This window comes from Cyrtonyx montezumae, unplaced genomic scaffold (assembly GCF_038088225.1).
Source record: "Cyrtonyx montezumae isolate F1298 unplaced genomic scaffold, pur_monq_1.0 scaffold_36, whole genome shotgun sequence".
Lineage (NCBI taxonomy): Eukaryota > Metazoa > Chordata > Aves > Galliformes > Odontophoridae > Cyrtonyx > Cyrtonyx montezumae.
This window is the reverse complement of record NW_027072041.1, coordinates 11,697,543-11,714,066: the sequence shown is the minus strand read 5'-3', so window position 1 is coordinate 11,714,066 and position 16,524 is coordinate 11,697,543. Positions and strand designations below refer to the sequence as shown.

The following is a 16,524-nucleotide window of genomic DNA, read 5'->3' as shown; positions in this document are numbered from 1 at the left end:
TCATCAGCATGAGTAGCACAAAGATCTTTGTAATTTCTCCTTTGGGTACCAGGTAGTGCAATTGAAAACCGTTTGAATAAAGAGAACAGAAAAACACAAAATTCACTCTTATCTCTTGTTTCTCTTCCTTTCCACAGCTGGGAAGTAACGGCTCAGATTATTTCTGTCTGACTTCATTTCTCAGGTACATGAGAACATTTGAAACAAGCCTGTAAGGACAGTGGAGTTGTTACAGATTTATGCCTAAGTATTAACAGGGCCCATCTTCACAGTCCTTTCCAACCCCAGTGCACTTGAATAGCAATGTAGTACAGAACTTAAATATATAATCTTACCAAATAAATTTTAATAAATGAAACCTCAATAAATTAACTATGCGTTATAGCACACTACAGTCTAGTTTCTTGTTAAAGGGATGGCATTCTCTGAATTTCTTAAGAATACTATAGTCGCATAGGTCCTAAGTTTCCAAACACCTGAAATATTCAGTGACAACTTGGAATTAACCTGCACAGAAAATGCCAAATGCACAGGTCTTGCTTGAGGCTTCATGAGTATTATTTTCTTGATAAAGAAGGACTTGTATGCACTTCCCTAGAGGAGAGTGATTCACCATATTAGGATGAGAACCAGTACAATGCAGTGCAAGCAATTTAGTTGCACACTGTATGGTAATCCAGGCATGACTCACAACATTCAATATAGAATCACAAGCAGACATTTGCAGTAAGTAGGGAGGACTTTAAAACCACATCCCTTTACTCTGTGCAGAGGGGTCCTGACTGGGCAATCCTTTTGGATTCAGTCAAGTGCTCACTAAGGTGCTTCATACTGTACGTACGCTTACACAGGACAGGAAAGCAGTTTAAGGGAGTAAGTTGAAGCATGTGTTTAATGTCTTTACATCACCTACAGTATGTTCTTATACAGTGTGTTAAACGAAGACAAAAATGGCCAGTGTTCCCCTTCTGGCCTTTTCCTTAAGCTTGAGGGTCACACAGAGTATTTACAGACAGCAATACTCGACTGAAATCTGATATCCTTGTGAAATTTTCAGTAGTGATCACTGGATAGGAGCACATTCTTATCTGAATGGATGCTAAATCTGGCACAGCTTCAGTGTGGCTTCTCAAAAGCACTGAGCAGCTGCACTGAGATGTGCTCAGCACCACTCACTGACAGACTTGTGGGCAGAGGGAGGGTATGGAGAGCTGAGAACAACGCTCACCCTACCTAAGTTTAGATGTGTAAATGCAGTGCCCGAGTTAGGCTCATGATTCAGAAGTGAGCTGCTTACGTACCCATGAGACAGTCAGTCTCCTCCACAGTGTGATGCAGAGAAACATCTGAATCTCACAGGAGCTCTAAAGGAGTGGATTTCCATTAGCTGTAAAGAAGTCGAAAAGGAGCACTCAGTGTGCTACAAATACCTTTCCATAAAGAATTTCAGATATCAAGGCCTTGAAGGAACTTGAACTGCAGTGATTTCATGAGACACATAACATCCGTTACAGTGCTTGACACTGTTTTTATCCATTGTCTTACAAAGCTAGTGTTACTGAACTGTCTGAATTGTTCAAAACCCGCTACACAATTGTGCCTACTTTTTGTCTAAGACTAGGTTTATTTGTTCATCAATGCAAGTGCAGCCATACAGGACTCTGGAAAACTGTACTCCAGGTGTTCATAAAATAAATAAACATCCCTTCCCACTCTGCCACTCTCCAAAGGAGCCTGCGGTATCAGTACTGCTTTGATGAAAAGCCTGACCAAAAGTTTAAATTCTGTGCTAGCAAATAAAATCTGTATCTTCTTTCATTCTGTCCTGCTAAGAGCTGCTAAGTTCTTCCATTAAGTGCTTACACATAATCATGTAAAACATGTACATAATCTTTTCATCTAAATACAAAAGATATTGATTGCATCAATTTCAGAAAGTCTGATATAGTTACTGGTTAAACAGTGTTTTCAATATCTACCAGGATTTTCAGACAAGCTTCATGTTGTGCTGCTCTAAGGCAGAATAACTGAAATACAGAGTAAGAGAGGAAAAGCTGTGGGTTTTTCCTAGTCATTATGTTTTTAATATGTCCCCTACAAACCACAGAATTGCATGCAGGTATCTGGGTTGCTTACTGAGCCCTGGTGCTGAGTGCTGCCTTTACTTCCTGGATGTTTGCGCTGCTCTGCATCGCACTATCGCTATTCTTAAATGTAGGACTAATTCACTGCAGCTAATGGCACTGACATATGGCTTTACTCTTTGTCTAACCTTTATAGGTCCATTTCACATGAGCACTTCATGGACTGGCACATGCAAAACTGCACTTCCTTAGTTCCAAGTTCATTTCCTTATCAGAATATATGGCACTGCATTATGCCACATGCTCATGATTCGAAGCAGTGACTGATAACACAGGCACAGTCAAATAAAATGGTATGGGGAACAGCGAGCAGTTCATTTGTTTTGGGGAGAGAATATGACATCAGAAATACAGCTATAGCCCAGCTAAGTTTGATTGGATGTAGTCAATTGGCTGAAACGATAAAACCGGTAATATATTATTTTTTTCCTGATAAGTATCTATATTCAAGTATTACCTGTTTATTTTTCTCTGGTATCTTAGTGGAACTTGGAATACATTTGATATTATTTTCCAGTGTGCATTTACTGCATTGCTGGATGCAAAATTTCTCCTTCTTTCTGGTTACATTATTCTCATAAATTGCAATAAGAGAAGTGATATTTTTAATGAGTACTTGTGCCATTAATCATAAAATTGTTTACTGAAATGACCTCTGTCAGTGTCTGTTAGGGTTGGAGTTTGAACCTTTTCAGTCTGCAGTCAGAAATTCATTTGCTTAGTGACTGATCAGGGCAAAATGCACATTTGTAGAGTTGTGCCTTTCTAAAATGCTGATACAGTGGGAGTTCTGGACACGGACCTTGCAAAAGAAAGGATGTGACCAAAAAGAAGGGTTTCAGGATGTGTAACTGCATGAGCACAGAAGAGTTGCTGCATAATAAGGACCTAAAATATTTTTTCCTCAAAGTTTTGAACTTTTCAGAACTGGACTAACTGGTACCTGACTTTCCTTGGATTTGTAACCTTTGAAAACCTCTAGTGATGGGGGTTGGTTTGCTTTTGCCAGAAGCATCTAAAAAACACTGCTGTGATACACGAGGGTGTTAACATGGCTGTCACTCTGGCACGGAGTGATCTGTGTGTTAAGATACATATTGGTTCATAAGCAGCATGCAGATTTTTTTTTATAAAAACACTCCTAAGTTCTAATACTAAGACAATTCCAAAGACAGTAAAATGTTCTTTACGCTGAATGTGTTCATGATTGTTTTCAAATGACTTCAGGAGCAGTAAGAGGAGACATTTTCTGATACCTTATTTTCTGAGGTTAGGGCTACAACAGAAATTCTGCTTGGGTAGCACTAAACAGTTAATGCTAGGAAGCTTAAATGCAACATGACTTAAAAATCATGCCATATTTTTGAGAGAGAAACCATTGTTTAGTGTGAAAATGAGTTAATATGGCTTGAAGGTAGACTTTATGTTTCTTTCTTTTATGCTACTTTGGCAAAGGCTTTTCTGAACATGTATACTTGGAAGGATTTTTGCTGTGGAAGAAAGTGGAAGTAAGTTACTGACAATAGAGGCAGCATTTGATGAAGCAGGACTTGCTCAGCAAGTTGTAGTTAAACAACACCCTGCAAACAAACCCAACCTGAGAATGACTGGTGACGCCCCACAACTAGTAAAGCTTTTGGAAGCTAAAACTCATTTCTCTCCATGCTGAGCTTGCCCCAGCACAGCATCCTATAACACGAGGCCCTGTGGTGGAGATGGCTGCACCTCTCTGGGCATCAGCACAGGGCTTGGTGTAGGCCAACAAGCAGCTCCTCCTGAAGAGCAGCTCTCTACTGCTTCCATATGTGACTGGTAGTACACTAAGAGCTTCTTTCTTGCTGTGTGCACAGCAGGGAAACAAAGATACCTTTAACTGTTGGGGCTTTGATGCAAGGAAAAGAAGATGTGTATTTAATTTGACTTGTAGCACTAAGGACACATCTGTAAGTGAAACATGCAGAATTTTGTCTTTCAGACACAGCAATGAGCACCAATGCTGTCAAGCATAGAACCTCACACCAGTCGCAGTCATAAAAGGTGCAGTGTTTCTCCATGTGGAAAAAACCTCTGCAGCCCTTCTTACTCAAGTAATGACACATTTTCTCCACCCAACCCATTATTACTTTCCAATGCCAATGCTTTTAACTCTATACTATATTTCCCTGTCTTTTTAAGTCAGTAGTTTGACACGATCTTTCTGTTTTCTTTACAAATGTTAAGACCACACACTCTGAGCTCTGCTAACACACTGTATTATGCTACTAGTGGACAACTTTTAACATCACATACATATTGCAGTTGCTGTTGGAACATGCCCTTCAAAAAATAACTTTATTGGATGAAATTGTCTCTTCCCCAAGAAAAATCTGGTTCTTCAATACAATTTATTACACCTTTTAAAATTCTGTCTGTTCAATAAAATCTTTGCTACAATATAAATACCTGTAAAGAAAATATAATTTAAAATTCTGAGATGAAACATTTTTTTTCCTTCAATGTTTTTTTCACAAAACTCACACAGGCACCAAGGAAAGACTAACAATAAAAATAATTTACTCCTGTACAACGTACTCTGGGTTGGAAACATGCAAAAAAGACTTCAAAGTTGTTCTCTGATGAAACTTTGGCTACAACATAGGAATTGTCTCACAACAAAGGAGAGTCCTATGTCATCCACCATTTAAATCTGAAAACTTTTTTCGAGAGCTGATTTGAGCGTTCGTAGTACTTTCCTCATTTTAACATACTTCACTTGATTGATGACTGGCTAAAATCACTATCTGATGGCCCCTGCGTGGGACTACCAGTGGTCCATTATCACTGAATGGGATTATAACTGTAGAGATTAAACTCCCAATTCTGACAATTTAATGTTGGTGGAAGTAAGTTAGTGCTCTCACTAACTCCTCTAGTAGCAGCATTTAGAAATTTTAACATTCTGCTTGTTCAGTAGTTATATATTGCCAGAAAGCTTGTGTGTTAAAGGGACAACATAAAAAAGCTCTCTTATTGCAAACAATTAGCTTTTTTTCACTTCTCTTTCTATTCAGATGTCTTCGTAGAGAGTAAGCAATTTAAGTGTAAGAGACATTTACTCTTGCAGTTGTTATCTTTGAAGTATGGATAGAAATACGGAAGAATTCTTCAAATCAACTAAGCCACATCTATCTAAAGCTAATAGCAAAAACACAGACTGAGCCACAGGTAGACATGAAACCACTAAAATCAAAGCAAAGGTTTTCAAATCTTAAGTTCAGCAAGATAATTTTCTAAGTTACCTTTAACCAGTGATCACAGATCTTAGTGTGAGATTTGAAAAATCTGTATCCAAACAGATGAAGGATGAACACAGTGTTGAACTCCTCTTTTAGAGACACTTGGATCATTTTAAGAAATGGACAATAAAGGAGGAATGCATTTCTCTAGAATATTTGGAAAGTATTTCCAGTCTACATTTCCACAGCAGATGACAGAGAGAAAAAAGTAAAACCTGGTCAGCACTTGTTTGGATTATCTTTAGCACTGCAACGAAACACTAGGAGCTTTCATTTCCATGTAGTAGATCATGCCCAATTTCTGAGCATCCAGCACTGCATTGTTTGTTGGTAGCTTTCTTTCTTTTTTCTTTTTTTTTTTTTTAATTATGAACAGCAAAATGTTATTACAGTCTTTATTCTGGTTTTAAAGAAGTATATGTGGAAAACTACTTGTCAAATATGCTGCCATTCATACCACTGTGCTGTATATGATAGCACATATGATTTTTTTCCACTTTGGATAGGGTGATGGGTCTTTCTGACCAGTCCTTCACTACTAATAGTTATATTTGGACGGAGCCTCCCCACTATGTATTTTCCTTTATTATCTTTTCATTTCTAGTTTCTTATTGTAGATAGGCAGCAGCCTGTCCTTGCTGTCTGACACTACTTTGTTCCCCTCTCTTGCACATTCTCCTTCCCTTCCTTTCCTTCTTCCACATCCCATTCTGTCCTCCCCTCTACTTATAACTCCCTTCTTCTGGGTATATTTTTAAATTATGCCTCCATCCATTCATTTTGCCTTCCTAGATATATGGGAGGTGTCACAATTCACCAGACGTTGAAGATGCACTCTTTAAATGGACTTTGATGGTACAGAGTTTCTTTCTACACAACTCTGGTCACAGGTTAAGGATGGGACAAAGTGATCCCAGCTTTGTTGTCCTGGCTGCCACGGACATAGACATGTCAGGAGGCATTTACATTACTTTAGAAATCTGATGGAGGCTCCAAAGGTAGGAGATTGGTTCTTCAAAGTTCACATAGTCAATAAAAATAGATTGGTACTCCGCATCGTGTAATTCTGAACCAGTGCAAAAACTAGTATAGTGCTCTTACGTGCTATCTGTCTTCATTAGCTACATACAGCCTAGAAAAACTAAGCTCATAATTCAGGCACTTCATTTAGGCAGTTTAAGTTAGGTGGTGAGAATCCCCATGGTCTGGAATGCATCGTTTGGAGCTTTTTTATGTTAGAGTATGACTGTCTCTAGTCTAAATCATTAATAACTTAAATGATGCTCCAATCCAATTCCAGTTTCCCAACTGCTCCTTTACAGGAGAACAGAAGGGTAAGAGTGCATTGTTGTTTGGAAAAAAAATACTATGAGGGAAGAGATACTTGCTACAGGAGTTAAAGCTACAATAAAAGCCAAATATAAGAAAGACTGCACTACTCATTACAAATACAGAGATGAGAGTATCTCCCCATAGCTTTGGCAGTTGCGTTCAAAACTGCTTGGCAATTCAGGTTTTGAATCCTACTGCAGGCTAAGGGAATAGGGTGGAAGAATAAGTAACATGAAAATTGCTTATAATAGAGCATTAGTATTTTCAAGGGAATACTGCTGCATTTCATGCCTGAGGGGGCAAATCTACTCTGATGGTAATGAAGAAAGTCTTTGAAAAAGCTATTACTAAAAAGCATCAGCTTACTGCCTTATCCTTCCTCCCACATTTGTTTTTTTCCTTCCTTGATGTTTGTGTTAAATATGAAGCAATCAAAGCAGCAATCACACAACTACGCATACAATAGAGTCTTGAAGAAAAAGTCAAAAAAATGGAGGTGGGGTGGGAGAACAAATATTTCCAACTCAGCATCATAGTTTAGTTTCCTTCATTTATAATATCGACCAAGGCTTGCAGCAGTCTGTCATCTCTATGCTTGTATGGTTTGGCATTGTAAAAAAGATCAACGTAGTCACTGTACAGACTTTCTTCGGAATCCTTTAACTGAGAGGGCTTGTTTAATTTTTCGAGGGCTTGATAGAAGTGTTCATATGGAATACTTAACTTCTCACTTGCAGTCTTCTTCGGAAGTCGCTTCTGAGCCATCTGTCTGCTAAAAGCACTTTGCAGTAAATGCAGCATAGCCTCTGATGGGACCTTATTTTCTGCTTTGTTACTGCTGCTACTGGTTTCTTTCTTTTTTTCACTCAAGTTCTCCTGTGTGGTAAGGTCCTAGAATGCAAATTGGTGTAAAAGAGGTTAGGCATCAATCCAAAACTGTCTGGAGTAAGAGTTGCTCTGATTAGTGATTTTCATGTATTAGTATGTAGGTGCTGCTTATTTTAATTTTGGAGCCACTGAAGTCTAGAAAATAACTAAAACACTACATATATATATGTATATATATTAAAAAAACCTATCCAAAGTAATTTATCAATCTCCCCACAAGTTGTGCATTTACCCAGATCCTGCAGAGGAAGGCTACAATTTGTAACTTTAAGGCAAGATTCGTCTCAGTCTCAAAAATATTCCTGGCTGTGCTATGGGAGACAGTTCCATGGCTATACATCTGGAAGAAAGTACACACAGTGGTGATGGCAACTCCAAATGTGCCACAGACCCTCGCAGAAAGGACTGAACTAATGCTTCCACATTATCTGCTCTATAAGTGCTCTCACCTGAGAAGACAGCGAAGTCTGGCTTATCTGCGGCCATGACATGTACCTCAGCAAACTTTAGAAGGGTAATGCCAAGTACAGACATACAGAGAACTCAGTAGATGCACAATTTCATTTTAACACTGTTATGCCTCAAATGCTGTGGTATGAGGCTGCATGATGCCTTTTACAGGAGCACTCACTTCACCTTGAGCTGAGTTTTATACGTTTCCACCAAGTTTCTCCTACAACACCTCCTAAGTCCAGTTTTATTTTCTTCCAGTTTTATTTTACTGCACATGGCTGCCACAGTTATGGACACTTAATTTTACATATTTAAATAATCCATAATCATGTTTCTCTCAATCTTCTTTGTAACTTTATTGAAGGAGGTTAATCTCTTTATACTTCATAGACATTACTAAAAGGGGAGATGAATAGAAGGGATGTAATTAAGTATTCTGAAGACACTGACATAATCAGTGGAACAAGAGCTGCTTTGAAAATAACACCTCTTTTATGAACTTGGCCCACTACATCAGAGGCAGACCGTGGTACACAGTAGGGGCTGAACTTTTCCACCACTACTCCTTCACATGTTGCTGTGTGATAGATAGCAGCAGAGGGGCAGTCTGACGGAACAGCAACTGACAAGGAAGAGTATATGAAGTAAAGGTGGGTCACTGAATTCCTCCACTGGGAAAAAAATAGTACCCAGTGAAATTCTCTGATGCTTGCTGAAAGTTAACAGATAACCAACAGTGGATGTGAACACAGTGAGAAGGCAGTTTCAGCAGTGGTTTTTTTGTGCGTTTCAGCAGTGGTGACAGCAACATGAAAGACTAGCCATGTTCTGGAATGGCATGAACACCTCTCACATCACAAAATGAAGAATGTTTCAATCAACTCATCTGCACAAATTGGTGGATTACAACTGGCTTCAATGAGCTAGAAACAATGGTGGCAACTGTGAAATTTGGGAATACTGTGAAATTTGCACCACATAGGTCATATGAACGCTCACACAGGAACAGAAGGAACACTGACAGGTTGGTCAGGACTTAGTGAACCGATATGATGCTTAAGGTGACCCTTTCCTGGATCACATCATTACCAGTGACAAGATATGGTGTCACCATCACTATGTCAAAATGATAATGCATGAAGTAAAGACATGCAAATTCCTCATGAAAGAAGAAGTTCAAGATGCAGCCCTCAGCAGGTAAAGTGATGTCTTTTCAGACAGAAAACAGTGATCCTTCTGTATTTCTTGAAACCAGGACAAACCATCATTTCTGACTGCTACATTGTGATGCTGACTTAGCAGAAGGCTCAAACTTCCCAAGTCAGGCCAGAGAAGAAGACAACCTTTCCCTTAAAACACAATAACTTCAGGCCCTATAGCAGTTTGAAGACTGTGGAGCATGTTGCCAGTCTTAGCTGAACTTTGGTACCATATCCACCAAATAGTCTGGATATGCTGCCGTCTGACTTGTGTTTCTTTGGGCTGATGAATGATGGACTGTGTGGGCAACATATTCCTTACAACTGTGCTGTCATAGCTGCTGCGAAACAGTGGGTCACCTCGGCTGGTGCAGATTTTTGTAAGTGTGGCATGCAGGCTCTTGTTCATCACTGGCAGAAAAAAAGAATGGCTACTGGTGGTGACTATGCCGAAAAATAGCTTCATAGCTATTGTGTAGCTAAGAATGTGCTCCATCAAACGGTGTTATTGAACTATTTCCATTTGTTACCATTTCCACTGAAAGAACAGGAGGCACTGTTTTCAGAATATTGAGATATTTGCATCTGGAAACCCACTGCTATTCTCAGAAGCCTCAAATACATTTATTTTTCCATATGGAATTCTGTCTCAGAGGTAAGAAGGGGTGAAAAAGGAGCTGACAACTCCTTAACTAAACTGCCTGAACTGTCCTGACTTTTATATGTGTTATATAACAAACCTGCTTCAAAGCTCCCTAAAAACAAATCACAAGATTCCTTTGGGATTGAACACTCATTCTAACTGGAATTACAAAGTTTTACTGTGCATTCCTCCCTCTTGTACCATTCAACTGCATAAACTGTTGGGTTCAAAACTTTAGTATCAATATCCTTTTTCCATCCTGAATCTGCTAGGTGCTAGCCTTAAAAAAAAAAAAAAAAAAAAGACTAATAAAATATCAGTTAGTGACATGTTGACAAAATTATAATACCTGCACAACTCACAAACAGTCTGAAGCTAGATGAAATAAATAGAGAATGAATATGTGTCTTTTCACTACAAAAAATGAACAACAAAACAAAAACAAAAACAACACCATTTTCTTACAAATTTAAAAATCCATAAAGAAAATAATTAATGAGAAAGTACCTCTACAAGGTCTGTCATCTTCTCCACTCCTCTTCTGTCATTTTGCACAGCATTGTAAGATGTGTACACACGTGGCTGCTTCATATGTTCAGGCTGGGTACCAGTGCCATGTAAAATCAATTTCCAATTTACAATCCTTCCTTCATTTTGTATTCTTTTGGACTAAGGGACAAGACAGCGTTAGCACAGGTACTCAGAATGTAAGAGGAGTAAACAGAGGATACCTGATCATAAAAAAATGTCTCTGTGAATATCTAAGGTTAGGCCACGATCTGTAAGCCTCAAAAGACTGACAAATGGACAGAACTTATCAGAAGCTGGAATTTAGTACAATGGTTTGACTACTAATATTTTGATGTAACATAATTATTAATTAATCTTATACACATCAATGGAATTTCATAACAATACTAAAATTACTGAAGAAGCATTTTTTATTATTAATATTAATTCAATAGGCCATTAAGGTTGTTTTCTTTAAAATGTTTCCAATACAATATTTGGGATAACACTCCGTAGTGGTGTACAACAAGGATCTGAAACAAGCTTGTGGAAATGAGAAACAAATGCTTTGTACATTAGTTTCGGCAGTGATATTTAAAAAGTAGAAAGTAGAAGAGACGAGTACAGAGAACAGTGAGATTTTATTTTTCCTAAGCCTCTTTCAGAATTTTTGCTTGTTTATTTAGTGACTGAAGAGAGCCACTGAAGCTCTTCTTCACTATGGAGAATTAACATCAAAGTTTTATATGTAAAAGTTACATGACAACTCAGTTATCAGTGACTCTGCATGGTGACCTATTATTCCAATTAGTCATTAATGTGAAAACTTATTTGTGGAACTACAAAACTGTAAACACTGAGGAAGAGTACATCATTTCTTGTGGACAAAAATTTGACTTACTGTCGGTTTAAAGAACCTGTTGCAATTGGAAAATGAAGGAGAATCAAAGACAAAATGCCTTTCTTAGCTTTCTTCCAAAAAAAAAAAAAAAAGTATTATTTTAGTTACAAAGAGCATGATATCTGTAACCATGGGGCTATCTATAAGCCAACAGTATTAACACTATACAGTTGTCAATAATATTTACTTCCACTGCCTTGTCCATCTTTTCAGTATTAAACCCATGTTTACAATTTGAGGCTAGTAAGGGTTGGAGACTCAGCGTCTGATAGGAAACATTCAGTTGCTTGCATGATCTGATCCCTGCTGGCAAGCTGATTCACAGAAAACCTCAATGAAATCCTCCAGAGATGAGTGAGCTCTTACTTTGAAAAGAATGTTTTTTCAGCTCCTATCAAATAGCCCTCTTCTGATGTCTCACTGTTGCAATTCATATTCCCACATGGTTTTAATAAGCTTACTTTATACCTGTAGATTTCTTGGCTTTAGTCATTTTTCAGCAGTCATTACTCTGAGAAAGAGGTTAGGGGAAGATATATAGCAGAACAGCTCTCTAAGGTCACCAGAAATTCATTAACTTAAAGGGTTTTAAGTTACTGACACTTGTGTACCAAAAAGAGACTAGGTATATCCTGTGTTCTTTTCTGCAGGAAAACACAAACAAACAAACAAAAAACCCCGCCTAATTTACACTTAATCTTATGCAAATTTGATTACATACTTCAAACCATGAATCACAGAAAATTATATGAAGAACTGATTTCTTTCAGTGACATATAATGTGAGAAAAACATAGGCATGAAATTTGACAGGTACATGTCAATGAAATGAGTGTAGTGCTTTGCATTCATGTAAGAACAAGTAAATCTGACTCTTTCTTTTTGCCTCAGATGAGCTTTTAATCTTTAATCCAGATGGATACCTAGTTTAAATAAACTCTTGTTGTAGCTTGCTAAGTACACACTCAACACATTTGGTAGTGGTTATGATACAGTTAGTGATGTGTTAGCTTTCAAAATTAGCTGGTTAACATGCAGACTTACTTACCACATCAGTAATTCTTAACACCCAAGTGCCTGTTGGATTCTCTCCCCATGTGTGCACAGACATGAAATCCCAGTTCTTAAAGCCATTGGGAGATTTATCTCGCTCTCTCTCAGCCAGTAAGACAGTGGTGGTCCCTGTGTTAGAGTAACACAGTAGTGACTGTTCATATGTTTCCCCTTTAGCTTTCAGACTGCATGCTTGCAAACAATATAATGTAATGGTAACCTGAAAAAAACACTATTTAGCAGCAGCTTGGAGAATGTGGAATGTGCTATTTCTGACCTCTGGTTACTTAAACAAACAAGCTCATGCGGTACAAACCAAGGCCTTGTCTTGAATATATCATTATATATTTTTTGGTTAATGGCTGTAAACTGTTACAGTCTGGAACTCCAACAGGGTGAAATGTATTTGTATTGTTATTACTATTAAAAAATGCTGTCCTTCGCAAAGTAATTCTGCAGCAGAAGAGTTTCTATTGGAGAGCGGGTTTATTATGCTGATTTGTGCATAAGCAGAGAGCAATGGAGTTCTATTTATGAAACATCGAGCAGAGAAACCCCAGGAATCTAATCACAAGACAAAAATACATCATATTTGAAAAATCATGTCTGTCAGGCAAAGTTCCCAGTGACAGAAAAAAGGGAATCTTAACTCCTGTGGCCTTCTACAAGGGAGTGATGGAATCAGTGGACAAAAGAATGATGTCATCTATTGGACTTCTGCAAGGCCTTTGACATGGCCCCACAGCACATCTTTATCTCTAAGCTGGAGTGATATGGATTTGAAGGGTGGCCTACTTAGCAGGTCAGGTGGCTGGATGCTCACAGCCAGAGAGTTGTAGCCAAAGGCTCTACATCCAGGTAAAGGCCAGTGTGGAGTAGTGTCTCTAGGGGGTCCACCCTGACGCCAATGCTCTTCAAGATCTTCAACAGCAACACAGTGGAATCAAGTTCACCCTCTGTGAGACTGCTGATGACATCAAGCAGAGTGGTTGACATAACAGAAGGAAAGGATGACACACAAAATGTCCTGGACAAGCTTGAAAAGTGCACCTACATGAACAAAACAGGATTCAACAGGGCCAGGTGCAAGGTGTTGCACTTGGGTTGGGACAATCCCAGATATGTGTACAAACTGAGTGAAGAACCTGAGAGCAGCCCAGAGGATAAGGACCTGGGGGTTCTGGTGGACAAAAAGAGGGACATAAGCCAACAGTGTGTGCTTGCAGCCTAGAAGGCCAACTGCATCCTGGGCTGCATCAAAAGCATGGTTTCTACCACATTAACATCTGGGGCTCCCAAACACAAGAAAGATGTGGAAGGGGATTTGGACTGGTTAGGCGTTAAGGTCTCTTCCAAGTCATTCTATGATATTTTCATTCTATGATTAAAGATAATAGTGTAAATACAGAGATGGGATGACATACATTTAGTAGGAATGTTTAATAGGAAAGTAGAAAAAACAGCAAGAACAAAGGGAAAGAAGAGTTTAGCCATAATAACAACATGATATCATTGTGGATGCAGCAACACTCACTTAAATATTGTTCCCTTATCTAAACCCAGATGAAGAACATATTACAGCCATCAGTCTTTCAGAAAGGGATATTTTACTGATATGAAGCCATGCCTCTTACATATTTTTAACAGAACAGAGTCCTGGAAGGGAAATATCTATTTAAAATAAAATAAGGCTGTTGTCTCAGTGATGTAACTATAGACAGTCCATTTATACGCCCTCAATCTAAAATTTATCTAAGGTGGAATTGAATATGAAAATACTACCAACAATGAAGGGCAGGATTGCTTCCACATGACAAAAGCTAAACTCAGAAAATTAAATTTTAAGATTAGGCTTAAGAGGAATCACAGACAAGGTAGGGTTTGTAAGTATACCATATGTACAATACCTTAACCTGCTTGGAAGTGAGGTCATGTAACAATTATACAAACAAATAATTAGTTGGTTTTTGTCTGGGAAATACTAGATTAGCCTGATGTTTAATTTTGTATCTGTTTTCTTTTGTTTTTGAATAGTATCAGACAAACTGACTGAAGAATGTACTTTCTACAAAGTTGTTTGTACACATTCTCCTTTATTTTCCTTCCTCTTGTGCTGTTAATTCAAGGCACCATAAAGATAGCTTGCTATGTTGTAGTACATTTTGTACAGTTGTACTAAGGTGTCTAAACAGAGACATACTGGTTATTTTTACATACACCAAGGGGGAGACACACTTAGATGAAATTTAGGGAGTCAGATTTCCCAGTTTTCCATTAGGTCATTAAATCACAGCGAGGCAATATTAAATTATAATTTGATGCCACCAGGGGCTCTCAATTTTTACAGGTCCTGTTGCTTGAAGGCAATGTATGAAATATAGTGCCTTCATCTCTGAAGTATGATTTACATTCATCTTCTTACAAAAATAACCCCAAACACACAAATGTTGAAAAAGGAATTCAGAGAACCAGTTCCATCATTTCCAGGATGCTTTATTCTCACATTCATCTGTTGCTTGAGACTAGGTTTGTGTAATTATGTATTTTTAACCCATAGAGAACATACAGGTAGTTTCTACTGCTTCCCATACCTGATGGTGACACCAGGGTGACATGAAGATCTCCTCTCCGGGAATATTCAATTGTTGCCTCAAGCTGCACATGCTCCAGAGATGCAATTGAGTTCTCCTGACCCTCACAGGCTTTTGTGGGAATTTCAATGATCACCTCCTCAATTGCTCTTAGTAACCTGGCAAAATTACAGAAGTTTTATTTACAGAAATATTTGATTCCGGATTAATATGTCAAGTGTAGAGATGAATTTAACAGTCATTACAGAATGATGAAAAAAAGAAGTAAAAAAAATATATTTATTTTGTAGTTGAAGGCAAATGTAAGCTAGCATTATGCAGCCCATCCTGGAAGCAAGAAACCAGTCTGATAAACGAGTTTCTCTCAGCACTTTGTTGTCCCACAGACACTACAAAAACAAGTCTTTGCAGTCAAATACACTACACGGTTGTTTTCAGAACTAGAAGCAGCTGCCTCACAGAAAAATCCAGAAAAGCTGTTAACATGGAGTTAAAACACTGCAAGAGCCATAGTGCTCTTTTGTAGTTAATGTCATCCCTAAAATAAAAGTCTTACTTATTCTGTACGTTCTCAGAATGCTGTGCATAGCATTCTCTGCACAATTTCCATTAGTAGTAATGAGAATGTGGTATCCGAATCTCCAAAGAAAAACTCAGAATATTGGGATCTTTGTTTTATAATGTAATGAAGAAGACTGTAATAAAAATGCATAAACAGCTAATGTAACATCAGTACTAGACCAACACTCTGTAGAAAGAGGGCTCATAAAAACCAACTGATAGTAAAATAACATAAATAGTAAGGCTATCAAGCAGTGAGAATCCAAAACACTGCAATCCATTTCTTCAGAGAGATTTTTAGTGCATTCAGTATAATTTCTATCTGTGAAACATCATATTTATTCAACAGAACAGACATATATATATGAACAGGTAGAGAAAAAAAAAGGTCCTACTGATTAACCAGGTTAATGACTTCTGATATAACTTACCTGTATACTGAGCTCAGTTTAGCCTTACTGTGCTGCAGTCATTTGTGATTATGGCTTGTAACTCTTTTCAGTGAGCTTTAGAGACACTTAAGCTTCGTAAGAGCAGTGCTGCAGATAGGACTAAAGCTCAGTGTATCACCCTGATTTCAACATACATTATGCAAGTCACCTGAGAAGAGTTGCTAAGTCTGATTACAGATATTCCTTCTAGAAACATCTCTGAAAAACTTTGGTATCTTTTTCTTCATTTGCTGATAGCAGTCTAAACACTCTTATTTGTTCAGGTTTGGTCTCACAGCATTTTCCACCCATACATAGAGACATAGTGATCTTATTCTATGTGAGGGTTGATGCTATTAATTTTAATCAGTATTACATTAAAAAATAGTGAACAAAGAAATGTTGCTTTCCTGTCCCTGGGGAATGCAGTAGGGCAAAACCAAATGATTCAGAAGATATATTTTCAGTTTGTTTTAGAGCAATCTGTGTGTAATACTATTTTTCACGCTTTACTGAGACACAAGCCTACCTACTGCTAATGCAA

General features: G+C 38.1%; 2 protein-coding genes across 2 annotated transcripts in view; one reads left to right on the top strand and one right to left on the bottom strand.

Moving 5' to 3' along the window:
- The window catches only part of CAST (calpastatin), a 356,278-nt gene that overhangs the window by 214,202 nt on the left and 125,552 nt on the right, over nt 1–16,524 (top strand). The gene's annotated exons all lie outside the window — the stretch shown is intronic.
- PCSK1 (proprotein convertase subtilisin/kexin type 1) overlaps nt 6,062–16,524 on the bottom strand; it is a 29,068-nt gene continuing 18,605 nt past the window's right edge. Inside the window, exons 11-14 of the mRNA XM_065745587.1 lie at nt 14,989–15,146; nt 12,393–12,526; nt 10,442–10,603; nt 6,062–7,642 (exon numbers count right to left, since the gene is read on the bottom strand). Coding sequence (XP_065601659.1) covers nt 7,289–7,642; nt 10,442–10,603; nt 12,393–12,526; nt 14,989–15,146 — 808 coding nt within the window. The 3' untranslated portion in view covers nt 6,062–7,288. The remainder of the gene's footprint in view (nt 7,643–10,441; nt 10,604–12,392; nt 12,527–14,988; nt 15,147–16,524) is intronic.